The 25,761-nt window shown below is 35.0% G+C and overlaps 1 protein-coding gene and 1 long non-coding RNA gene across 2 annotated transcripts; both read right to left on the reverse strand.

Annotated features, from left to right (window-relative positions):
- Positions 1-1,467: 1,467 nt before the first annotated feature.
- LOC138332194 (uncharacterized) lies at positions 1,468-12,253 on the reverse strand. The gene is given in 9 exon segments (XM_069280198.1): positions 1,468-3,101; positions 3,938-4,848; positions 6,828-7,117; positions 7,490-7,666; positions 7,668-7,685; positions 8,515-8,878; positions 9,471-9,518; positions 10,257-10,314; positions 11,793-12,253. Coding segments are annotated over 8 exon segments (2,139 nt in total). The 5' UTR covers positions 10,277-10,314; positions 11,793-12,253; the 3' UTR covers positions 1,468-2,790.
- Positions 12,254-21,076: 8,823 nt separating this feature from the next.
- Positions 21,077-24,638, reverse strand: LOC138330966 (uncharacterized). The gene is made up of 3 exons (XR_011209636.1): positions 24,229-24,638; positions 23,441-23,600; positions 21,077-22,548 (listed from the first exon to the last, which is right to left on the reverse strand). It is a non-coding gene; the product is annotated as an uncharacterized lncRNA (long non-coding RNA).
- Between the last annotated feature and the right edge of the window lie 1,123 nt (positions 24,639-25,761).

Genomic DNA, 25,761 nt, shown 5'->3' on the forward strand with positions numbered 1-25,761 from the left:
AAGAGCCCGATAGCTCTTGTTCCCTCAGATGGATGAGAACAGAAACAACAGTACAGTATCAATTCAATGGGATGTGTGGCTAAGATGTAAACGGGAACAAACATTCGGCATGTTTTAACTGGCCGAAAACAGAAACTGTCAGGATTTCGTTATATACTCGACGGGTATTGTACAGCACGTTGGTTTACACCCGAAATACAAAACAAACATCTTTCTGATCGTGTTCATCACGACTGTATCAAGTTATTGACTCACACTCCATCTGATCTGATTCCATTCAGAACTTGCATGTACACTAGATTATTGCTACATATAAGTATTTCAATACGATTGGATTGACACTATACCTGTATAAACACGAACCGTGAAATATACTTGGTCGTTGCAGTGTGTGACACAGGTACGTATGATGTAAAAAGTAGCACATAAAAGACATATTCCTCTACATTTGAACAAATAATTATTTCGTCCCCTGTTAAGTTATTACAAAATGTAGACATCCGTGTTGATTGCGAAAAAACGTCAAGGGCCTTTTGTAAACCTTCAGAAGTATCCGACATAAAGATGGTCTCATCAGCATATAAAGATACAAACATTAAAAATTTCCACCGCCGACAGAGCATAAACGATACTCATAATTTTAACAATAATTTGTATCAAATCTTGTATATATATATATGTCTAATTAACACAAGAAATGATATAAAATATATTTTTAACATATTGTTCGCTTTCATTTTTGTTTTTAAATTGTATCTTTTGTCCTGATTTCCAGATATACCATTATGTACATAAGATTCTGAAATCAATATAAAATATTCATTAAAGTTAAATTTAAGGATATGGATTCATATAGGTTTTTAACTTTTTCGGGATACAATTAATTATTTTCAATGTTGTAATCTTTTTGTAAAATAGGAAGCTCAAACTTTTCTATGGTAGTAATGGTGTAAAGTAAGTAACTTTTTTAACTGAAAAAATACGAAATCATCTGTTCCTGCTTTTGATAGAGAAAAATACCATTTGTCAGAGGTGGAGCATATTTAAGTTTTGACTGGAGTTATACTTGTAAAACTGGCTAAAAGTAGTACAGTCTTATTTTCAAAGACAATCACAACGTCATTAAGGAAACCAGAAAATAGGGATGACATCAAATTCTACCCATGTCGAACTCCTACTAAATAAGGAAATAAATAAATACAAATTCATTATTTTGTATCCCACAAAATACTTGATATTTTCATACATATTCTTTGTAATAGAAATAGAGGATCTTACATGAGCTATGTAATATGAAATTTATCAAATTAGTTCAATAATTTGATATACCACGAGCCTTTCGGCGAGTGGTATATCAAATTATTTAACTTTTTTTTATATAAAAACTGCAAAGACAAATATTCTAATATTTCATTAATTTTAATAATAAATTAAGACTTAAAGAATGAAAATGTGAATTTTCACCTTCTGACATTTGACCTCTGATATTACTATGAGCCCAGAAAAACTCCGTTATTCTTATTACCGTACAATATGCAGCTGAACCCTAAGGTATCTTCATACAAAATGTTTTGCTTATCACTGAAGGACCGTAAAACGGCCCAAAGTGATATCCCTCCTTTTGTTTGCAAACTTTTAAGAATCCGCTACACAGGTTGCGAACAAAATTTCCTTCATACCCCGATGAAATTGAAAACTTGTAACATTCATGTTTAATAATTGCCAACTGAATGCTGTTCAAAGCTTAAGTATAAAGCAATCAAAACAAAAACAAAAATAATGATAATACACACTTTAAAACACAATTGTGACATAAGAACAGCTTTAGCGACTGACAAAGATAGAATCACATCATCATTTAATAGAATAATGTAAAAGAAAATAACTGTATAGGTACTAGCGATAAGCATAGCAGTAAATCAGTGACACTCGATAATACCAAAACTGTATATTTGTTTTAATGAAAAGTCATGTAAGTATATAACTTTCATATCTGAAAAGATATCTTCATATCTAATTTTGTATCAAACGCGATTAACGAAAAAACCGTGTAGGCATATTTTATGAGAATTTACATACGCAATATAATGAGAAAACAAACTTATCAGGGCATTGATGGCATGTACGTGACAAGAATGATAATAGCAGGAAAAGGCAGGACCGTGCATTATTTTAACTTAAGCTATTGTTGTTTAAATATAGGGGATCTTACATGAGTGGCTCGGTAATATGATACTTATCAAATAAGTTCAATAATTTGATATACCACGAGCCTTTAGGCCAATGTCATGTCAAATTATTTAACGAGTTTGATAAACTGCACATTACATAGTCACGCGTGTAAGCATAACTTTTATTCATAGAAATATAAGTGAAACTTATCATGCGACGTCACATAAAGATGATGACGTCAAAACTACCTGTGACGTCACAATAGTGTTATTACACATGTGTCTTACGACATTTATGACATGGCCGAATGACATGGCTCGACAGGCCAGTTATGTGATAAAGATATTGTCATAGAAAGTAGTTTTGTATATTTTACATTACAAATGACAAAGTTTTGACAATGGCATGTTTTAATGATCCACTGTTTTGGTTATATCAAGATATTACTTATGTTGTATTTATGTTTATGCAGCATGGCTGACATTGTTGTTTCCATGTCTGCAATGTTACTAGTCATTTAATAGAAATGACATTCTCTGTTTTTATTGATATGATATATCCAAAAACTTCAGTCGTTTCCTTTAGTCAGAGTGATGTAGATGTATAGCAAAAAACTAGTTATTTTGGCTTTTGTAGTGGCTCTCTGTTGTTGAACGCTTCTTCAAGACTTTGCGCTACAGCAGTATGGTCTATTTCTTTTAATGCATTCGTCAGTACGTCAAGTCTTTTGAAAGGGTCGTTACTTGCGTTTTTCAGCCAACGTAAAAGAAGTCTGAGTTTTAATTGATTTCTGTCATGTGGATGAGGATATTGCTGCTGTAGTCGATCAGCTTCCTCCATGGGTACATCTAGGTGAGTTGCGAAAATGTGGTATTCGTTGTCGGGAATATATCTTGCAAGACAGGCCATGCTTTTCTCAGAGAATGTTTCTGAAGAAAACGAAATCATTTTAAGTTATTGACTTGTTATTTTAAATCAGTCAGTAGACATGAAATACATTGTATAATAATCATTTCTTCTTTGTTTTCATATTAAATCATACTTTCTGATAGGCCAATACCTTTTTTGCATACCACTATGAAAAAAAAAATCACAGAATGGCGCGAAACCTCGACATAGAGACATTGACGTTGCGTATTGATTCGGAAAACAATCCATTGAAAAGTCACTAGAATGGTACATTTAAACATATTTTATTTTACAAAATATGTATAATTCATTATAAACACTGTTGTCACTATTTCTTAATTTCATCAGATTATGAAAAAAATTGCAAACTTTTGTGAGAATCCGCGTAGATTCACGCAGTTTGCAAACAATATGTTTTTTTTTCATACCTCGATGGAATTTTAGAAAATGTGACATCAATGCTTAAATGAAATTCTATATGAATAGAAAATAAACGTCTCTCATAGTCTTGACAACAAACATATATGTATATATAGAAACAGAAGATAGGTTGTGATATTTTTGCATATGTCACTAAAAGTCATTTTGACGTCATGACAGAAACAATAATTTCGGACTCACTAGACTTTCGCAATACATTTTCAAACGAGGTTCCTCGAAAAGAGGGTTGCTGTAGGTACATTTGTATGTGATAAACTTCATCTTAAATCTTTGTTCAAATGAGATTTTATGAAATTAATACCGCCAAAAAATCCTATATGAATTGAAAGCAATCTACTGTCAGATTTCCATGTATATATACAGGATTAATTTGATAATGAGGTTATTTATATAAAGAGTAAAAAATAACAGTTACCTGCGTATTGTTTATAATCCTTCTTTGCACTAAGTGGTTCTTTTTTTTCAAATTCTTTATGAGAGATGTTTCCGGGATTAGGAGTTGTTCGAGGGTGGTTTTTTTCTCCTTTAGTCATGTTTGACTTCTTTTTAAAGACTTTTTCTGGCAAAAGTACTGATTTTTGTTTTGGTTGGTTCTGTAGATTGTCCTGATTAGCATCTGGTTGTGAAGACTGTATACTCAGACTGTCTACGTTGACCGGTATTTCGTCTTTATCTCTAGAGCGTATGGGAGGGCCATCCATTACCGTTTCACCTCCGGCAGAAGACGGTAATTGTGGAACGGACATTTGTTGTTTATAAACAACCGTTTGTAATCCTGAAGGTCGATCTATTGTCTCCGTCGATAATGACAATGAACGACCTGGCACTCTACGTTTTCTTATCTCATTTAATATATGGAATGATGCCGTATGCAATCGCTTATGATTCCCACTCGTATTTAAGTCGTACTCAATGGCACCGAACTCACCAGCTCCGAGTGACTGATTTTTCTCGACGTAGAAAGAGAAGGAGTTATCGTTATTTAACCGGTCATAAGTAATGAACGGATGGGTCGGTACACTGTTCCTGGGAAACTGTATTCCATTATTATTGGCCAGTGAAATTCTCACTCTATCCATTGGTTTTAGTATTATCGTTGGTGATGTACACGTGCGAATTGGAGTCATTTCCATTTCCTGTCTTTCTATCTCCTTTGTTCTTCTCTCCTCTTGGCTTACTATTTCAGAACGAAGCAGAATGAACTTTCCCTCAATTTTAGAAAGCAGTAGGATGTTACATCGTAGAACATTGATGTCGTAAATACCTTTAGCTGCCGATACTGCCTGTGATGAATGGACATTTTGACGGCCTTTTGCACAAAGGACTCTGAAATAAACACGAATAAGCATTTTATTAAACATTATGAACCATAATAACAGTACATCTAAACCATCAACTATTGATCACACACACATGTCACTGTAATTTAAGGCTTGAGAACCTGTTTAAGCCAGGGATATGTTGTATGCTTATATATCACTTCTTAGGTGTACCTGGACATAACTTTGTTGCCAAAAGTGCATCCATTCTAACATTAATCAGTACTGTTGACTCGTAGAATGTTGTGTTTTTTTCTAAATTTTGGCAAAGCATGCCAAACATTGTATATTTCACTTTAGTAAGTCCACAGAGTTTGGTACATAATTCTGTCCAACGAGAACGGTGAAAGGATTACACCCAATATATGTTTTTATCACACAATATGCCTGATTTCCACTGATTTCCCTTGTGTTATATTTTTGCATATATTAATAGTGTAATATGACCTGGAGCGATTTTCATTGGCTAGAAATTCATTATGACGTCAGACAAAAACAATAAAATGACGTCAGGAAAAATGACGTGACGTCAGGATTGCGAGGACGGGACGACAAAATGGCGGCCTCTGCTGGACTTCCGAAATACATTTTGACGTGACATTCTTTGTTATGTAAGTATTTGTATTTGTGATAAAACGTATCTTAAATTTGTGTTCATTTCATATGAGATTTCATAAACTTCGTCTCGAAGTTTTAATTTTTGCTCGCCATGGCTCGCAAGAATAAAAACGTCTTAGACTCGTTCCATAAATTCTCATATGAAATGAATACTCATGTAAAATCCTATATATAAATTAGCAACATATAAGTCGGAGGCAATCATTTCAACCCATTTACATAACGTTAGAAAACAAAGCGTTGACGTTTGGAACAAAAGAACAAACAAACAAACATTTGGAATGACAATACAAAGGTTTTCTGCAAATAGCATTTTCACAATATCATCTAGAAATCCGTTATTCGATATAAACAGTAATTATGTTTTGCTAGTGTTTAAGTCCCCTTATGATTCTTTATGAATGCTCTACAGAATAAACATCGATGATCCTTATGAATTTATCTTTACTTAATTTTGTTCAAATAAGTACAGTTTCGACAAAAATGCATATTAAAAATATATATGAATAGAACACGTAAATGTTTGTCTGAAAATAGTACGTATCTGGATGATCACCAAGTAAATCTCAGCGACACAACGGGGAAATTTAGAACATTTTTAGATTTATTAAATGTTCATTCTTATAAAACTGGTTCACGCACTTGCACGCCAAAACTAGAAAAGAGCGAAGAATTACTAAGTAGAGAACACCCCTCAGTTACCTCTTAATCGAGCGCGTGTACCCGCATCACTCTTACCTGTGGAGAATTCATTGTATGGTCTCGCGAAAAACTGTTTGTTCGCTTAATACTTACTTATTCCCAAGTTATTGACTTTCCGGGTTTTATTTCCTTACTGTTTCCATATGACTAATCTCTGATAATAATTTTAAAGGATTTAAAGTTGAAGTAGGATTCAAATTAATACTTAAAGAAGCTCATTTATAGAAACGAGGAAATTAAAATGACAATGCTTTTGCGTCGTCTGTCAACATATTTCAGTTGCCGAACATACCTTGGGTCAAAGTTTATACAAAGCATTCTCATATGTGATATATTCACATATCATTGCTACAGTCCGGATTAACTACGACATTCTTATTTAAGAAATATCGTCATAAGGATCATTTGGCAAAATTTGGTATTTTCTAAGATTTAATATATTATGAAAACATAATAGGACTTTAATGTTTTTACGGTTCTTCGCCTGCGTCTATAATCGTCCTGTAATAATTCAATCAAACTCCCATCAACCACACTTAATCTATTTATGTACGAGTTGTTCATGTGTACAAAACACATGCAAATTTCAATAAAGTACGCAGTCGATATTCCAACAGCGACCATTTTGATTATAAATAGACAAAACAGTTAAACGAAAATACCCACCTGCAGAAATGAATTGTCTGAATTTCAAAGAGGTTTGGTTCCACCTCCTGTATTGTCGCTGATTCCAACTCCTTAACTTCACCGTCCTCCACACGGAAGACAAATAATGTAGGCTTATCACCTTCCGGAGTAGGCTGTAGAGGCGGCATAGGCAGGGTCAGGCGGACAGGGACCAGGAATGGATGTTCATGTGATACGTTCACTAAGTCAGAGACTCCTAGTACCCCATGATCCTCTCCTAGAAACTGAGTTATCTTCTGTCTTTTTATCGTCTCATCAAGGGAGGTTACCTTCAAGTCAAATGAATATGTCGATATTATTTTTTTAATATCGTCATCAAATTTTTATTGATTCCTTCATTCGTTCATTCATAAATTGAAAGTTTCATGGCATTTATATACATGAAGTGTATATCATGTAATTGCAAAAATGTTATCATTACCGGTCAACATGATGATGCATAGATTCAATTTCATATATTAGAACCTAAGTTGAGAGGTGGGTTCCAAATCTTATTTCAAATTATTTAAAAAAAAAAACAATAACAATATCGTATAGATAACAGTAGGAAATCTCGCTAATAAAATTGTAGACATTGACACGTTTCGTCTGATTATCCATATTTGGCCAATAATTTAGAAACAATCTATTCCGCTACCAACCTGGATAGTGACCGTCATTGTATTGTGTACAGCATTTGGAGGGAATTCGATCTTCATGTCCTCATTGTCCTGATCTAGCATCATTACACATCCTACATTTGTAACGCCAATAGTCTGTTTTTCAATTTGTGACGTTACAAATACAGCATCGATATCAAACTGGTCTGTCACAATGCTCAACGGTAATCTCTCCAACCTACGATATAGTATTTACGTTAAATATGATTGGCTAAGAAAAACGGGGTCAATTTAGTTTATCTATAATATCACCTTCGTCTTAAATATTTTTAAAATGCATGGAAATGAATTGTCATAATAATTAAGACATATCCTTCTCCCATACTTGACAGTTATCCCGCGGTTGCTAGGGAAACGATAACTCTGTCTTTTATCGGGGTAGGGAAAAGGCAACGTTCATGTCGACTGAATTGTCAATATTTCTCGTTAAAGTATGGCAGAAAAGAATCTTACATGGACCAGTCAGGTGGACAGCGATATCTCAACCCTCGTGAAAAATCATGACTATCAACCCTCTTCAAACCTCGGGATGACCAGCCAAAATCTTTAACTCGGTTGAGATATCCCTGTCCACCTGACAGGCCAATGTAAGATTCTATTATTCTCCCATACTTGACAGGGTTATCCCGCGGTTACTACGAAAAAGATAATTCTGTCTTTTACGGGGTAGGGAAAATACGTGAAAACGTGACGTAATCAATACGTCCATATGATGACGGCGCTATGAAATGTTTTTCAAACAACTGAATTTTCACCATTTCCGTTAAAGTATGGGAGAAAAACAATCATACATGGATCTTTCAGGTGGACAGGGATATTTCAACCCTCGTGAAAGATGTTGGTCATCAGCCCTCGGCAAGCCTCAGGCTGACTAGCCAAAATCGTTCACTCGGGTTGAGATATCCCTGTCCATTTTGTCATTTTTATATGATATTTAAGTAATCTGTTATTGATGATAATTGTACGTCTTCTTACACCATCATTAAAGTATACGGTAGTTTGATTACCTTCATCCTGACGTCATGATGATCCCAGGCTTTGTCATCCCTTCGTCTGACATGGACGGTATATATGGCAGTGCGTGTTGGAATATTCGGTTCAAAGGTCACTTCTATTTGACCATGTTTATTTTTCAATGTATATATTTCTTGCTCGGTTTTACTCTCAAGCGTTATATAAGGCATAGGATATATGTCTTTTTTAGCACATTCTGTCTCGGTCAAGTTCGGACTGGATATATCGACACCAATCACAGTTGATTCAATGGTGATATCGTCACTCTGAATTTTTTCGAAAGGAAATTCCGTATTTCTTGTTTCAGTATCCCATGGTTTGGTTTTAACAAATACCAAGTCTTTGTAACGAATACCTCTGAAATGGGAGAAACCCGAATCAATGTGCATTCATCTCATATATGATTGGAAACATTATGAATACAACGCTAATTTATGTATTTGCGAATATGTTGAGAATAACGCACACTTGAATATAAACTGGTTTGTAGTAGATAGACGTGACGATTATTGATGACTCTTCATGACATCTTCAATGTGTATGAATCATAGACATACGATTATACATTAGTGTTCATGTAACACGAGATTTTATGGGACGAGTCTAAGAAGTTTTTAATTTTTGCTTGCCTTGACGTGCAAAAATTAAAACTTCGAGACGACTTTCAATGAAATTCGCTCCAGGTCATAAAACACAAGTGACTTACACAAAAATATTACACAGGCAATATCAATGGATATCAGGCTGTTATGTGATAAAGATAACGAGTTGTTATTTGAATTAGTTTTATCAACACATATTGGAATTTAAAAAAGACAGTGTCCAACATGTGAATTACGTAAAAAGTAGCTTGATTATATTAGATAGTTGTTATTATCTATCTGCGATCCAGTTTGCTCATGTTATCGATCATAAATGAGTGCACTTTTTAAATATCATAATTACTTACTCATCCATTTTGCTGCCTGCTATGTTTGAAAGTGAACTCTCGTCCAAACTGAAACAGGAATGGTATTGTATCTATAAGACAGGAATCTCATATCAAAACCTAACAACAGCTTGATGTTGGAAATATATTGTTATGGACAGTGTAAACACCTCTCTCTGTACATTAAGCATTTTTTCATTGATCCTGACGAGGTTTATAATAATTTCTTATTTTTAAATGAGCACATCAAACACATTTTAAGTTACACATAATGACACGTGTCATTGATATAGCATCTTCATTATTAACTCTATTACTGTGATCTGAAAGTCGTAACTATACTGGGTAACACATTATCAAATGAACGCCTTTCTATCTTGACCATCCTGGTGTATATTTGAATTCATGAAAAATTAGATGAACTGCCTTGTAAATCTTTTGTAAAACTTCTAGATACATTCTAACAGCACAATCTAACAGATAATGAATTCACAACATTTAATATTTAAGTAGCAACGGGTTTATAAAAAATATTTCCACTTTATTGAAAAGTATCGAGCTTTATCGTAAGATTATTTGCATATACATGATATGATCTTAACTATACTATGTAAAATTCGGGCCAGTTCTGAGAACAAAGAAATTTACAGTTAATATTCAATTCATTGTGTTTTCTAAACAATTTTCGTCTCAATTTTACCCCTCAGATAGTCATGATATCATCTTGACTATGGGTCACACTTGTTATTTAAGGTCGATATACTAATATTTACCAGAAAATGATAATTTTAAAGAAATGCGTATTACCTGCTTGGCTTGTTGCCCATTTGTTTCGTTTCATCTCAAAACGCTCACAATCTCCGATCTAAAAAACAAAGCATACAAGATTCGTTTCTACTTCATTTATTATTTGTTCCTTAATTCCGTTCTGTTTTTGTTCAAAACATTTGGTAGTACACACCAAAATCATATAGCATGTGTAGCACATGAAAAAAAAACAGTTCTTCGTTTAAGCTCTATAATATATTCAATGAAAACATTATTTTTTTCATTCTTAATCAACAGTTATGCTTTGCAAATTGACCGACAAATATTTCGGGGATATTTGCCTTAATTTTAGTTTATTGTCCTTTTAACATGTTAAATAATACTAATAATATTAATAGCAGTAGTGTGTCTTGGAGGTTGCCGAGACAACCTAATCATTGACGTACGTCTGTATATGTCAGGGATGCCATCAATACTTTCGCACAAAAAGACTTATAATTTTTTTTTAAATCTGTGAATAGTTCTATAGTAATTCAGACATCCATAGGAACTCATTCCTACTACCGTCTGGCGGGCCTTCAAACCTCACATCTACATTTTCCGACACATGCCTGTCAGCTGGTTGCCAGCTGCATTTTTGTATAACATTTATGATACCGTCCGTAACATCTTTATGACGTCACTTCCGTCCGCCATTATATTTATCGCACGTACTTAAACCCTTTCACTTGCTATCGTCCCATCATTGTAAAATTGGAAATAGAAATAAACTAAAAAGAGATTTCTTTTCTAACTAACATGAAGATATCTTTTACTGGAAGTCGCATGCCAATATCTAAGTACACCCATGACAGATATTTATCTAGGTCATTAGCTATTGTGTCTTGCATATGCACATATCCGAACAAGGACTCCAAACAATGCTGATTGTTGTTAAATTAAGCATAGCCTGTAAGGTGGGAAGCGTGTGGTCATGTGAGGTTTATTGTAAAAATGTGCAACGCCATTGTAAAGTTTAAATACAAAGTCAATGGTGTCATCATATACACATTTACGAAACTTACCAATAATACTAATATAGACAAAGCAATACTATTTTTCGCTTTAATTAAATGAGATAAGTCGTGTGATAATTCTGATAACAATAAGAACTGGTCGAGCATTTATTGCCTTAACATTGTACAACTAGATAATGCATTAGTATCTATAGGCACGTTAAAAATACAAACGTTGAAAAGTACATCTATCTTATTATCATTATTTATAATTGATCAAATAGTGATAAATGTCGACGGCGATATATATTGCTAACGGTTTCATTAAATGAACAGAAAATAAATTAATTCATAATTCATAGTTCGTTTTCATTCAAAATAACGAGCTTCAAATCTATATATATATATCGAACAGTGTCCTAATTAAACTCTGCACAATGTATACACGTAACTATGTTAAATATCTGTAAAACAAGAAAATATTTATAACAATTATGTAACAAAAGTGTTGGCTATTATTTTATATCTGATAAACACATTTATGGTAATTAGTTACAAAAGCAAAATGTCAGATACTTACGTTTACGGCAACAGAACTCAACACCCCTCCTTCATTATATCGGGATTTTTATTATTGCTTCCTGGTTCTGGTTGTTCGGATGAAACACATAACCAATGTATATATTCGGAGTTTCTCTGTACTTATCGACTAATGACATTAATCTTTTATGTATCACCAATCACAGATTTATCATTGTTAAACCGGGTAATCATCGTTGTTCATTCGAATAAGGGTTCACAAAAAAAAAAAAAAAAAAAAAAAAAAAAACGTTTTTAAGCAAAATAAACGTTTATTAAAGTACAACAATGATTGAAATATATACAATTTATTTACATGATAATATTTTAGCATTAATCGAATAAAGATTCACTTTCAAAATTTCAATAAAAGAAGTTTTTTACCTATCACCGTTCCCTGATACTAATTCCAACTAGCAATACGTTTTTAGGTAAAAATCACAAATCAAATGGGCACAGCAATGGCAACCATCAGGATCACACAACATTGCTTCACAACGGTGAAGATGAGAGTCATTATTAGCTCAAAAAGTGTTGTTGTTAATGTCACGAAAGTCAGGCGTTCCATTTAGCCATAAGTAGTCACGCAGGCCATGCGTTTCACATAGACACAAGTAGTCAAGCAGGCCAGGCGTTCATATAGTCATATGTAGTCACGCAGGCCAGGCGTTCCATACAGTCATAAGTAGTCACGCAGGCCAGGCGTTCCATACAGTCATAAGTAGTCATGCAGGCCATGCGTTTCACATATACACAAGTAGTCAAGCAGGCCAGGCGTTCATATAGTCATATGTAGTCACGCAGGCCAGGCGTTCCATACAGTCATAAGTAGTCACGCAGGCCAGGCGTTCCATCTAGTCATAAGTAGTCACGCAGGCCAGGCGTTCCATATAGTCATAGGTAGTCACACAGTATGTTGTAGTTTAGGACACACAGGCCAGGAGTTCCAAATTGTAACATGTAGTCACGCAGGCCAGGCGTTTCATACAGTCATAAGTAGTCACGCAGGCCAGGCGTTCCCTATAGTGACCCAAGAATAAAATCTAGATAAAAGATAAGAAAATATTCTATTAATCTGAAGCAGGTTATGTCAAGATCCTTATGCAGTACTAAACATCAAATTAAGCTATCAAATCTTTGAAAAATCTTATTTTTCAGCAAAAATATTTAAATAGGATAAATGCCTAACTAGGTCAAAGTGACCTACTTCTTTATTTTTTATCAGTTTTCTGAACTGAACCTCACAAAGCCAATATTTACAGGCATAACCTGCAAAAAATGTTATCTCTATTCTCATATCAATGAATTAGGACTTAAACATTGGATATGTGAAATTTCACTCTATGGCCTTTGACCTCTGAAATTACCATGAGTGCAGAAAAATAGGATATTCTGAATAGCATACAATATGTATCTCACTCTACTGTATCTTCATGCAAAATATTTCGCTTATCACTGAATAGCTGTAAAACGACCCAAAGTGATACCCCTCCTTTCACCAACAAATCATATCGAATCCAATGACACTATCAGACTACACATCCATTTGTAACTTATCATAAATCCAGAAGAAGCAGTTTCTATTACCTTTGTCCTTCATACACCACAATCAATGTTTGAATTGAAGGTCAACTGATTTTAACCTTTAGCAAAGGATAACGGGACTACCCTAATGCTAACTGTAAGCTTGTTTGATTTGTTTCTTTGACATCTTTGAATTAAAAAGTGAACAATCTTCAGGAATATTTATCTCGTCATTGGTTCTCCTAATATTATAAATATGGTTAAAACTTCTTAATTGTTGGATAAAATTTGGCAAAAGCTCGTTTTCAAAAGTAGATTAACAAAGTTGGCTTGCTAGTGCAGGGTCCTGTGTCTTTCATCTCAAATCCATCGTCAAACCACTCTTTCTTAGTATTGGAAGCTAATCAAAACTAATATGGCATTATGCCATGAAGAATTTCCGTCTGTCTATAACCTGAATAAGCAGTGATAAGAGGGAGGCATCATATCAATGTTATAGTGATTAAAAGTAATGTTAATGAATGAACAATAGGGACGCATGCAACAGACCTCACTAGTGATTGGAATATAGTCAATTATCTAATGGTGTCGGCTAAATATTTATAGTTCTTCAGGCTCCGATTTCTCGAAACAAAAATTCAGACTTAAGTCTAAACTTAGATTTTTCTCTTTCTGTAATTCATAAGAAAAATTACATTGTACGACTTAAGTCAGATTTGTTTCTTAAGTTTGATTCGAGAAATCGGGGCCTGGCTTCTTTTAAAACCCACGTCCACTCATTACCTCCGTTAGTCATTGTAATCATTTGTTTATTTCAATGTATATTTTATGATTAGTAGAACCGTGTGGTAATCTACCCCCAAAAAAGCTTTAGTCAGAATTTCATACACATCATCTTTACTCTTTACTATTTTTACATTATTAATTTACCAGTCTTTGCATATGGTGTTAGTATCATTTTCTGAGATTGAGCAGATCATTATATGTTGAATATTTTACTTTTAGATTAATTACGTTACAGAAATAAATTTTTAGAAAAATATCAAGAGCAAGTTCAATGTCAGTATGTCTATATCGAAGGTTTGAGATGAAGTTACAACACAAAAATGTATTATAATAAATAACAATAAATGTCCATATCAATGTTTGCCGCGTAGTACAATTAGTCATTTACTGCGCGGTAATTAGGCCGGTGTAACGTTGAATATTGACCCCCGTTAAAAACTGACCTTGGGTCATTTTTCAATGTTTAAAAATAACCCCGAATGCCGTTGAAAACTGAACTTTAAGCGCAATTTTCACACCCATCGTTGCAAATGGACCCCTTTGAAAAGTGACCCCACAAGAACTCGCTTATCATTACTTAACCCAACGCCACAAACTAGATCTTGACAACGCTTTTCCAAAGACTCACCAAAGTCGACTCGATGTCGATGGAAAAAATGAATGTCAAAATTCAAGGTCATAATTTTCAAACGCCAAGATTTTTTTGTTGTTATTTTTATTTTTTATTATTTTTAACAATATAATGAAGCAAATAAGTGAAAAAATGCAAAGAGTCATCTGTCCAAGGCCTTACTTAGTTTGGAGTTTTTTTTACGTCCTATTAACAGCCAGGGTCAAGTAAGGACTTGCCAGGTTTATTGGTGGAGGAAAGCAGGAGTTCCCGGGGAAAAACCACCGGCCAGTAGTCAGAACCTGGCAATTGCCCCACATGGGAGTCGAACTCGACCCAAAGGTGGAGGGCTTGTGGTAATATGTCGAGTCATCTTAACCACTCGGCCACCGCAGCCCCATCAATACAGCTCATGTACTACGGTCAATTTTTAACAGACCATCTATTTAGAGTTTGCCACGGTCATTTCTCAACGGTTATTTTTCAACAGACCTGCCGTTGAGAATCGACCCTCGAAGCTGTCAATTGTCAACGGCATGTTGAATTTTCAACAGCATTTGGGGTCAGTTTTCAACGTTGAAAAATGACCCGAGGTAAATTTTCAACGGAGGTCAATTTTCAACGTAACACCGGCTACTCTGCATTGCATTGCATTTGATATTTATGCACCAGGTTTATAATCTACTGGGTAAACAATTTTTGATTACTCTAGATATTTTCGTCTTCAAATAATCTGCAAGTAAATATCTGGCGTTTGCGCTTTCATGCGCTTGAAAACGAAAGTAGGTTTCTATAGTCGTCTAATGTGTAATGCTAGCTACTGTTGCATAATCGATGGTCGATCGTACCTGATTTGGTTTACCACACTTTTATAGAGAGACATTGCAGTAGCGTAATACATATGGTTCTCGGTGAACAGTCTTTATCCAATACATGTATTGGTAATAGGAAAGGATTTTTTATACGTTGACCTTATGTTGACGTTATACGCTGTAGTGAAACTATAGCTTAATCTTGATTTGATAGGTTCTAGCTATGGAAACATGACTCATGCGAGATATTTGTAATCTTAAGAAACCGGACACCAATTGCTTCTTTGACTACAACTTTATTTGCTTATTGTTACATATCTGCAATTGGAAATGGATGCAAGGCATAAAAGGCCTACTCGAAAATCTTAGATATAACCCAATGTGGAATATCTCATTCGGATCTATGCGATCGACGACGAATCGATTGTGGTCACATCTTCTGCCTAAATTGTCTGAGCAATCAAGTATACAACAAATGATACCCAACATGCAAGCGACCCATGAATCCTAATATAGGGAAGGTGGAAAACTATCCTGTTGCCGAGAAAATAGTTCATCTACTGCAATCTCTACAAAAACTCGAACTTCAAATCGATGGCAACACAACGAAGAAGCTATTTATGAAGAGGTGGACAAACAGTTATCAACAGAAAACACGTCTCTGATGTCGGGTGATGCGATATCCATTGACAAAAGTTGGTTTCCGTTTGTTTGACATGTGATGAGCTTATCTGTGTCAAATGCAACATCATGCTGCCCACGAGAAAACAGGAACTTCAGATTATACAACAAATCTGGAACAAATTCGTGATGGCCAAATAATGAATTAGTTCAGAGGGGAAAGATGAGGCCGCTGAAGATGAACATCTACAGAGTATGATAGAGAAAAAAATTAATGGAAAAAGATTCCATAAGAAATGAAATAGAGAAAATGCCGAGGAAATGCAAACATCAATTCATCGGAAAAAGGAAGAAACCATTCATCCTATCGAAACAAACGTAGACGTGTTTGTAAAACTTTTGACAGAACGACAAGGGCAAATAAAAGGAAGGTTATCAAAATTTAGCCGTATTTGTGAAAAGATTGAAACGCTTAGCAATGATGGAACAGTGGAGTATATAAGAAAGACACAAAGGCTGGTAAAAAAAGAAAAGATTGCACTAGAGGAGGACGAAAGTACATTCCTGCCAGAATACCAAACCTGTACATTTATCAAAAACCAAACTGTCAAAACTTGAGTTAGGAGACGTAGTTGTCCCAGTCCTAGAAGAGTTAATATATAATGATAGCAGCGATGATTCCACAGAATATGATGACGCAAGTACAACATACCAATCATTTTCGGAAACGGAGCAAGATGAGAAGAAAGTAAAATCAACAGCTAAAAGTAGGGACGCTTATTATGAAGTCGTCACTCTTCCCCAACCTTCTGGATATGCATGCTCAAATGGATTCACGGATCATGGATATACAAATGCACAGAAACACAACGACCGGGATAATCCGCCACCAATTCCCCCGCGTCACGATCTAACGCAGGCTACATCTAGTGATGCAGACAATGAGTATCATTATGTGAAGCCTTTATACGATAACACTCTTACAAGAGAAAACAATGAGAGAACTGTTTTTCTGCAGCAATCAACAGTAGCAACAACCGAATCAGCAGCAATATCAAAAGCGGCAAAAGCAGCAGCAAACACCATTTATAGGTCACTACAACCACCACCGTTACCACCATTTTCAGGAGCATTTAGAAATTCAATTTCCATAGCAGCCACCAATCGCATATTCCCACATAACGTTATTCATCGTGTTTATCTTCCATTCCGACCCTTAGGGTTCACTGTTGTCCGAAATGAAGCAGCGATATACTATGCTTTTGTCACAACACAGGATCATAGTATTCAAATATTTAAACAAAATTGAGATTTTGTCAGGACAATCTCTGATCTGACCAAGCCATTTGATATAGCAAGTCAGCAACACGGAGATTTCCCAGTGAACATTTACGTTACGGATGCAGGTATCATGTTTTATCTATTTTATTAATATAATACACGTTATATAAACGACGTACGGTCACACCTGACAGAAATAGATTTATTCGTTATCAACTATATTTATTTAAGATCAATTGCGAAACAGGCTATATAACATGTCCAAATAGTGTTAACATATAAACTATAATACTAATGCTCTCATTACAGGAAGAAGAACCGGAGACGGCTGTGTCAGAGTCTACAATGCTGAAGGAATATTCGTCAAGAGTTTAGCTGGAAAACTCCGGAAACCTCGAGGAATCTCCGTATCACGAGTTGGACTGGTATACGTATGTGATGAGGCAAACATTCTGGTGTTGTGTCCGGATACAGGCAAAAAGAAGAGGGTCATCTCTAGCATTGAGAAAGACCCTCTTTTTACACTACCATTGTACGTCATGGTGAGCGCCACTGGAAAGATCCTGGTCTCCGATGTCGGTACCAGACAACTCAAGATCCACCATGAAACCTGGAAGTACACAGATAAGTTCCAACCTTTCGATGACGACTAGGAAGAGCTCTACACCAGTTTCTGCCAAAGGATGTGTTCAGATGATTCCTCGTCTAATTACTATGTCGTTGACCGGGAGAGGAATTCGCTGTACATGTTAGGCGGTCGGGGAAAGTATGAAAAAATGGAACTACCGGATAAACCTATAGGCCATGACGGAATCCCTACAGCGGTAACATTCGACGCTAATACAGGAGATATAATAGTGTTTTAACATGGAATCATATTCTAAGAACTGTCAACACGCATCATAGGGTAGGAAGTGTATCTTACAGGCAACGACAACATACCAAGTAAAACTACATTGGCAATGATAATTAAGCCTCTGAGCGAACTTGAGCTGGTTTTACCCCGTTTCTTTTTGAAGACCTCTGTTGCTCGCGTAGCGTACTAAAGGTTTCGTATTGCTATTGCATAATCTATTTTGCGATAATTCCGAAACCATGGGTTCTAATGTTAAAAATAGTGGTATAATTTCAAAATGTTTTCATACAGAAAATGAAAAGAATGCGAACCACTATTTAATCGGTGTTTAGGCAAAACACTTCTTTCCAATTAAAATCACCTTGGTATATTGACAGCAGAATTATTTTATGCACTAATGTTTGTTAAATATATTCACCTTTTTTTTTTTTTTTTTTTTTAAATAAATCAAAGCTATTACATGTTATCAGGCGACCAAATTTTCTAGTTTACGCCATTCTTCTCTAACTGAAATCTGTCAAAGATATTCTTTGGACGATGGACGTTTTTTTAGGTTTGAAAAAGATAAAATGTATCAATAATAGGCCAAAAAATATGTCTGTTTAGGGTAACATTGGGAAAAAAATAGGGTTGGTAGGTAAGGAGGATTTTTAGTGCCTTTCACTCTAAAATAATTGCCGGAACCGGAGTCTGAGATCGAAATCCCGACTTTCATTTTTTTTCGTAGAAAAGTGTGGAAATATTGGGGTCGGGGTAAAAAATAAGGGTCGGTCGGGTAACTCTAAACAGACATTTTTTTTTTTTTTTTTTTTTTTTTTGCTTTTACTATATTTTTATATAACATAGTCACAAGTATAATACTTTTAGTCTTTATTGAAATATAAGCATTCTGGTTTATACATTGAGCAGGCAAATCCAACTAGTATAGGTCGTTCCCGTCAACCTGGACATACCACTTTACACATTGAGTATGTCGTCATAATTACTTATTACGTCACAATTGATTTCAAATGTGTCTAACGATATTTATGCCATGGCCATATGACAAGGTTGCATATACCAGTAATGTGATAAATGCTTGTTTTCATTTTCAGTTTTGCATATAAAATCTACATTAAATGCCGTGTTCATTTTGTGAATATTTGTATATAAAAGTTTGTGGGTGCACCTCCATTGGAATTGTTTGATTCTAAGAAGTGTAGATATCACGACAAAATCCAATTCTATTCATGTCTATAATTTAGCTGCTTTTCATACATTATATATGTATTCGCCTTTAAGATTGGATTTAGTATTGCCGTATAAGAACAGTACATGCCGATTTTACAATAACGTAAGTTATTATCATTTATAATGATACATCGCCATATTGTTAAATATCTAGCTGGTATATGTTTAAGCAATAGAAATTGCGATACACGGATTATTTGATCCCCATATAAATCCGTAAACATTGTAAATGTTTGTGGGTATATTAATATTGTAACCACAATACGTCGTGTTATTTCACTTTTGGGCCGTTGTATAAATGTTATGGATGTTGTATAAATCATTTTTATTCCACTAGTGAAATATTACCTTTCAGTAATTTGAATTGACGAATATAATAAACGTTTTAGGGGACTACAATTTTCTCATCTTAATCGTGTGATAAAATATATATCCAAAATCCTCTAGTTTACACCAAATGTTGAATAATTATAGGATGAATGAATACTAAGAGGACACTTATGTCACAGGGTGCAGAATTTACAATAAATTTAACACTGTCTCTGCCAGGGATCGAACTCGAGACCTCTAGATTAGTAGTCTGACGCTCAACCAATCGAGCTAAAGGGAAGGTCTCTGTAGTCGAGCGATGTTGCGGCTATTAATGACCAGGGTTAGTTATATGAAAATTAACAATGTGTTTGCTTTCGCTTTACATGTATGATTGAGTTTGTTTCGATAATTTGATATTTTTAAAGCTATATGTGCCGTAACTGAGATATATTTATTTATCGGTGTATTTTTTTATTGGAAATTTGATGGAATTGATAAATATTAGTTTTTAAATTATTCGCCCCATGTAGTCTACCTATAATAATTCTAAAGATGTAATTATAACGCTGCGAAGAAATGGTACGGGAAATGCTTAGCCCGCCTTCTTATGAATATTGAAACAGAGAGGTACCGAAAAGTCACTTGATCTTCATTTGGAACACATCAAAATAGATACCGATCGTAAGTGCCATGCTTGTTTTTGTTTACCTTACTGCAAAGTGAAAGTATGCTTTCGATAGGATTTTCCCGTAGAAAAGTTGCAAAATGTTTCGTAATGTGACTTATCAGAATAAGCATCAGCTAAGAGCGATACAAATAGTGTCGTTTGTTGTAATCGTCACGAATAAAATTACGACGAATGGCGGGGCACCATAGGGGTAATTCTTTACGAAATATAAAGGAACTTTAGCTGTCAAACACACCAACTATTATATAATTTAGTGAAGCTGTTATGAATCATTTAATAAATCTCAGTATACCGAGGTATACAAATGCCGAAGTCACAATAAACTTCTATGCTCATCTGGTAGAAAACTAAATGGAGACTTATCCGACTGTACAGTGCATGTAAATGTTACATCTGTATGCATTATAGAGTTATATGTATATATTATAATTACCGGTAATAAGTGTAAGCGAGCACACTACACACAACTATACATTCGCAGGAAATTCGGCCCCATTGTATGTCTGGAGACTTATTTTATTATATGTATATGTGAGTAGAGGCATTACATATATACATATTTATTATCATATGCTAACTGATGTTTTACGCAATTCCATCAAAATGATCTCCCCCTGAATGTATATATGAAAAGACAAGATATTATGTTATGCCATTTATTACATCAACAAAGCCTGTACATTGTATTTACAAAGAAATGCCCTTTCACCCCATGGCTACATAAAATTTGAGTTACAGTTCAGATCAAATATATAATATATTATAATATTACTCTAATACAAAAAGGGATGAAAGGGCAATTACCAATATACATAATACATGTATAATGAATCTGTATTATAAATACAGTGTTGTATATGAATTAATTACAGTGAAAAAATAGCAACACTATATACATTTACATGTACATTGTATATATAGTTATAATAAGCAAGTTCTACTTATAAAAAACATAGCAGCTTGTGCTAACCACATCCTAGATATTTATAGTTATTTATGGGGAGGGATGGGTTGGTGCAGAATGAAATAAAATCTCCGTGAAAAAAAACACCTGCAGTCGTCATTGGAATCAGAATTGGACTGAGGCTGACCAATGAAAAAAGATACGCAAACGTATCGGTCAAACTTGTGTCAAGGTTGCTGAACCGTGGGGTGACCACAACTCGGGCCTTGGCCTACCAGGCAACAAATATAAAAGCATACAGTACCGTGTTTATGCAACGAAATATACATGTTAATTTATGTATATATACATACATGTATGAGTATATCTAATTAACCATTTCGAAACAAAATATACAAATCGATTGTTTTATTGTAGTGGATTAGCTGTGGTGGTGTGCTCATGGTCAGTTAGTGAAGTTGTATGGTGTTTGTCTAGTCCAATAATCAGTGAGATGTATAATTTGACTATAGTGTATATATATGCCACATGATGGTTTCAATTCGACGCAGTGGCTGAGTGGTTAAGATATCAGCATATTACCACAAGCCTACCTACTGTAGATTTCTAGTTCAATGTGGGGCAGTTCCACATACTGACTGTTTTTTCCGGATACTCCAGCTTTCCTTCGTTCAACTATAACAACCCAAACCAAACCAAATCCATATGAATGAAAGTAGAATGCAAAAGAAAAAATGGATTACCAATTTTAGGTATGTAACAGGAGAGCGACCAGACCGGAATTCGAACCTGGGACTCTCCGAATACTAACCGAGTGCTCTACCGACCGAGCTACCTGGTCACCGATGGTCAACCCAGACCAACCCTGCTACAGGTATATATATATATATTGCTGTTCCTTGTTTTCTGCACCCATTATTTTTACATTGGCTGTCACCAGTCTTTTTGGCAATCCTTTTCACTCCATCTGAATTATCATCGACATCAACTGTTTCATCTCTTTCGAATTCTGTCTCATTTCACTGTTTTCGTACTCAGACCAATTTCCAGGAACCTTTTCGAAGATATTAAACGTAGAGGTCTTGATACATGTATTTCATGAACTCCGGATATTACTGGTCCACTGAAATCAACTTGGAAAATTTTATGAATTACATATATTTTCAGAACAATTAATGGATGTAATCTTATTTCTCATACATTAAGATAGCATGTCATATCAGTACTTAACATAGGCTGGACTTACACAATCTCTGATTTTGGTAAAAACAAGCAAATTCGTGGAATTTATATCCCAGCTTTCGTTAATCAAAGGCCAATAACTCTGCCAAAAAGGGTTCGATGAAAGTGTCAATCAAACTTGGCCAAAGCCCTGAGACATTAAACCATGTTACAAAGTTTTCGAGAAAAGCAAGTAATATTTGTGAGAGTTACTGAACGGAAAAAGACGAAAATGGCATTTTTCATTATTCAAATGGCCATAACTCCGCCAAATAGGGTCCGGCCTAATCAAAGTCCTGATCGAATTTAAGCAAGGCCCTAAAATATGTATCCAGGTTCCCAATTTTAAAGAATATTCGGTAATATTTGTGAGAGTTATTGAACAGAAACTGACAGAAATGACACTTTTCATTAATCAAAGGGCCATAACTCCGCCAAATACGGTCCGATGAAAGTGCTGAGCAAATTCTTTCAAGCCCTTGGTACATTTGACCATGTGACCAAGTTTGAAGAAAATCAGTTAATATTAATTACAGTTATTGTACCGAAGTGGCAGAAACTGACCTTTTTTATTTAAACAAAGGGCCATAACTCCGCTAAATAAGGTCCATTGAAAGTCGCGATCGAACTTGGCCGAGCCCTTAAAGTATTTAATCTTGTCACCTAGTTTGAAGAAAATCGTTTTACATTTGTTACAGTTATTGCGCAGAAACAAAGTGTAACAGACAGACAGACAGACAGACAAACCCAAATTAATATCCCTGTTTCGGAGAAAGCGGGATATAAAAAAGTATCAATATATACCTTAAGCTATGAACTAATTGGTGCTAATGAATCTTCTGATGAAATTTCCAATTTTATACCATACAAAGACACGTTAGGTGGTCTGAAGGTAGTCCCTTTGTCAGGTGTTGATATCATATTGGATGCAGGGGCCTGTCTCACTTTACTATAGCTATCATAGCTAAAAGAAAAAAAAACATACATGTACATATACATGAACAACTATATAGTATTGTAACAGGCTGAGAGTAGTGTGCTGCAGCAGGACTTGAACCTGTGACCCCTGACTTACTGGTCCGCCGCTCTACCGACTGAGCTAAAGGGAAATTCCCCCTAACGCGAAGGTAGAAGGCAACCGTATCACTATCCATATGTACAATAAAATCTGCTACAGTATTAAATATGTACATAGATATTGTATAAATGTAAATGAAAAGATGTAGAAACACATGTAGCAAAATATATGACATTCAGTTGAAGTGATTATTACAGGGACACGCTAAAGATTTTAAGCATTCTATGGCTATATTTTACATCTAAGAAAGTGTCATATCAATCACATTCAAACTTTATTGACATCACCATGCTCACTGTACGGTAGATTACCCCTAATCGAGCCCCACAATCTCTATCAATACACTGGTACTCGATGTTTTAATACACAATCTACATTGTCAGAGTCATTTCCACTCAAAAAGTAAATATATGCCCACACTTATCGATACACGAGAGCGAAAAGCGATGATCACGTTATATATTTGCTATAGACATCTAGGATCTATGTCACTGTTAACGATAACGATACTCACATGGCGAGGAGGAAAGCTGCTAACTTCATGATGGAACTTGAGGTTCTCTCTTTCTTTCACCGAATTCCAACGCTAGATGTTTTCGCCGATAACCACTTTGCTTTCATGGCGCTGTTGTTGATATTCTAGTTTGATTTCCTTCTTCTCAGATGGCTATAGGTATGACGGCCTTCCACGCTTTCGTTTTGAAGTGGGGGAAGCCATATTGTTTTTGTTTGTGGCCTGCTGCTTTTGTCACGCATGCGCTGACAACATTAAGTGGGCGGAACCTATGATTTTTAGCAGTACTGCCAAAAATCGAATTATTAATTTTGTAATTTAATTACTTTTAAATCAGTAACTTATTTGCATCGTAATTAACGAAAAGTTCATAACTTTTAATGTTTATTAATATATATAAAACTCTGCTATATTCGCGTCAGAGCTAGTTACGGCACATATAACTTTAACAACATCTAACTTCATTATTGTGGAATATTATTATTCTATTCGTTTTATATTACCATAAGATATTATAATCAAATAAATGAAAGGTTTGGTTTAATAAAATTAATGTTTTACGGAGCATTACAAATGACAAAGGAGGGGTATATCATGCATTGATTATGACCTACTTTATCTCCGTCATTCAATCCATGTGACCTTGGAATGTAGCCATTTTAAACATGTCAAGTCAATATCCAAATGAAGTACTTAACAAAAATCGCAAACTATCCAATCCTTATGAAATAAAAGTTGTTACCAAAAGCATTAAATTGTTAAAAGCTAAAATAGAACAAATGCTTAACGAGATCATTTAACTGAAATTCACAACCCATGTTTACAGGCAAAACCTGCCCAGAAAAGATGAGGTGTTCTGAATAATTATTTACGATTATCTGTTGATATTCTGCAATATTTTACATTACATGATCATAAAATATAAGCCGTCGGTTTGTTTTTGTAATCATATACTTACACACATTTTCTAATTAAAGCGTTTTAAAGTGAACAAAGCTAATGCGTTTGTTATCGATCAAAGTTAATAAGAAGGTATTAGTAAGAAGGCAGTCAGAAGGTAGTGAGAAGATCTACTATTGAGATTATAACAAATATGTTCATCACCGCCCTCACTGATAGTAAATACGTCCGTATTTGTTTATGGCGGCCATGCTACTATCCACCAAACAAAGGGTGACACTACGGCAGCACGACAATGCGTTACGCGACAGTGAGTTTCTGCCGTATGGCGCATTGTCGCATGGCTCGTTGTCGCTCTGTCGCTCTTCATTTGGCGCATTGTCATTCTTTGCTTGGTACATTGTGTCAATGTCGTTCTTCGCATGACGAAATGTCGCTCTTCGCATCGCGCATTGTCGCACTGTCGAATGGCGGGGTCGTCAATGCAACATGTCCGAAATTAGCCACCATGAATTTATGGATGTTATTAGGCTTTATCCAATTTCACTACGTTTATAGCCAGGCAACGGATTCACTAATGTGAAAATTCAAACTGTATCAGTCTTTCATTCACACACGGGAGGTTTAATAGTA

Source organism: Argopecten irradians, chromosome 9 (genome assembly GCF_041381155.1).
Source record: "Argopecten irradians isolate NY chromosome 9, Ai_NY, whole genome shotgun sequence".
In the NCBI taxonomy this organism is placed as follows: Eukaryota; Metazoa; Mollusca; class Bivalvia; order Pectinida; family Pectinidae; genus Argopecten; species Argopecten irradians.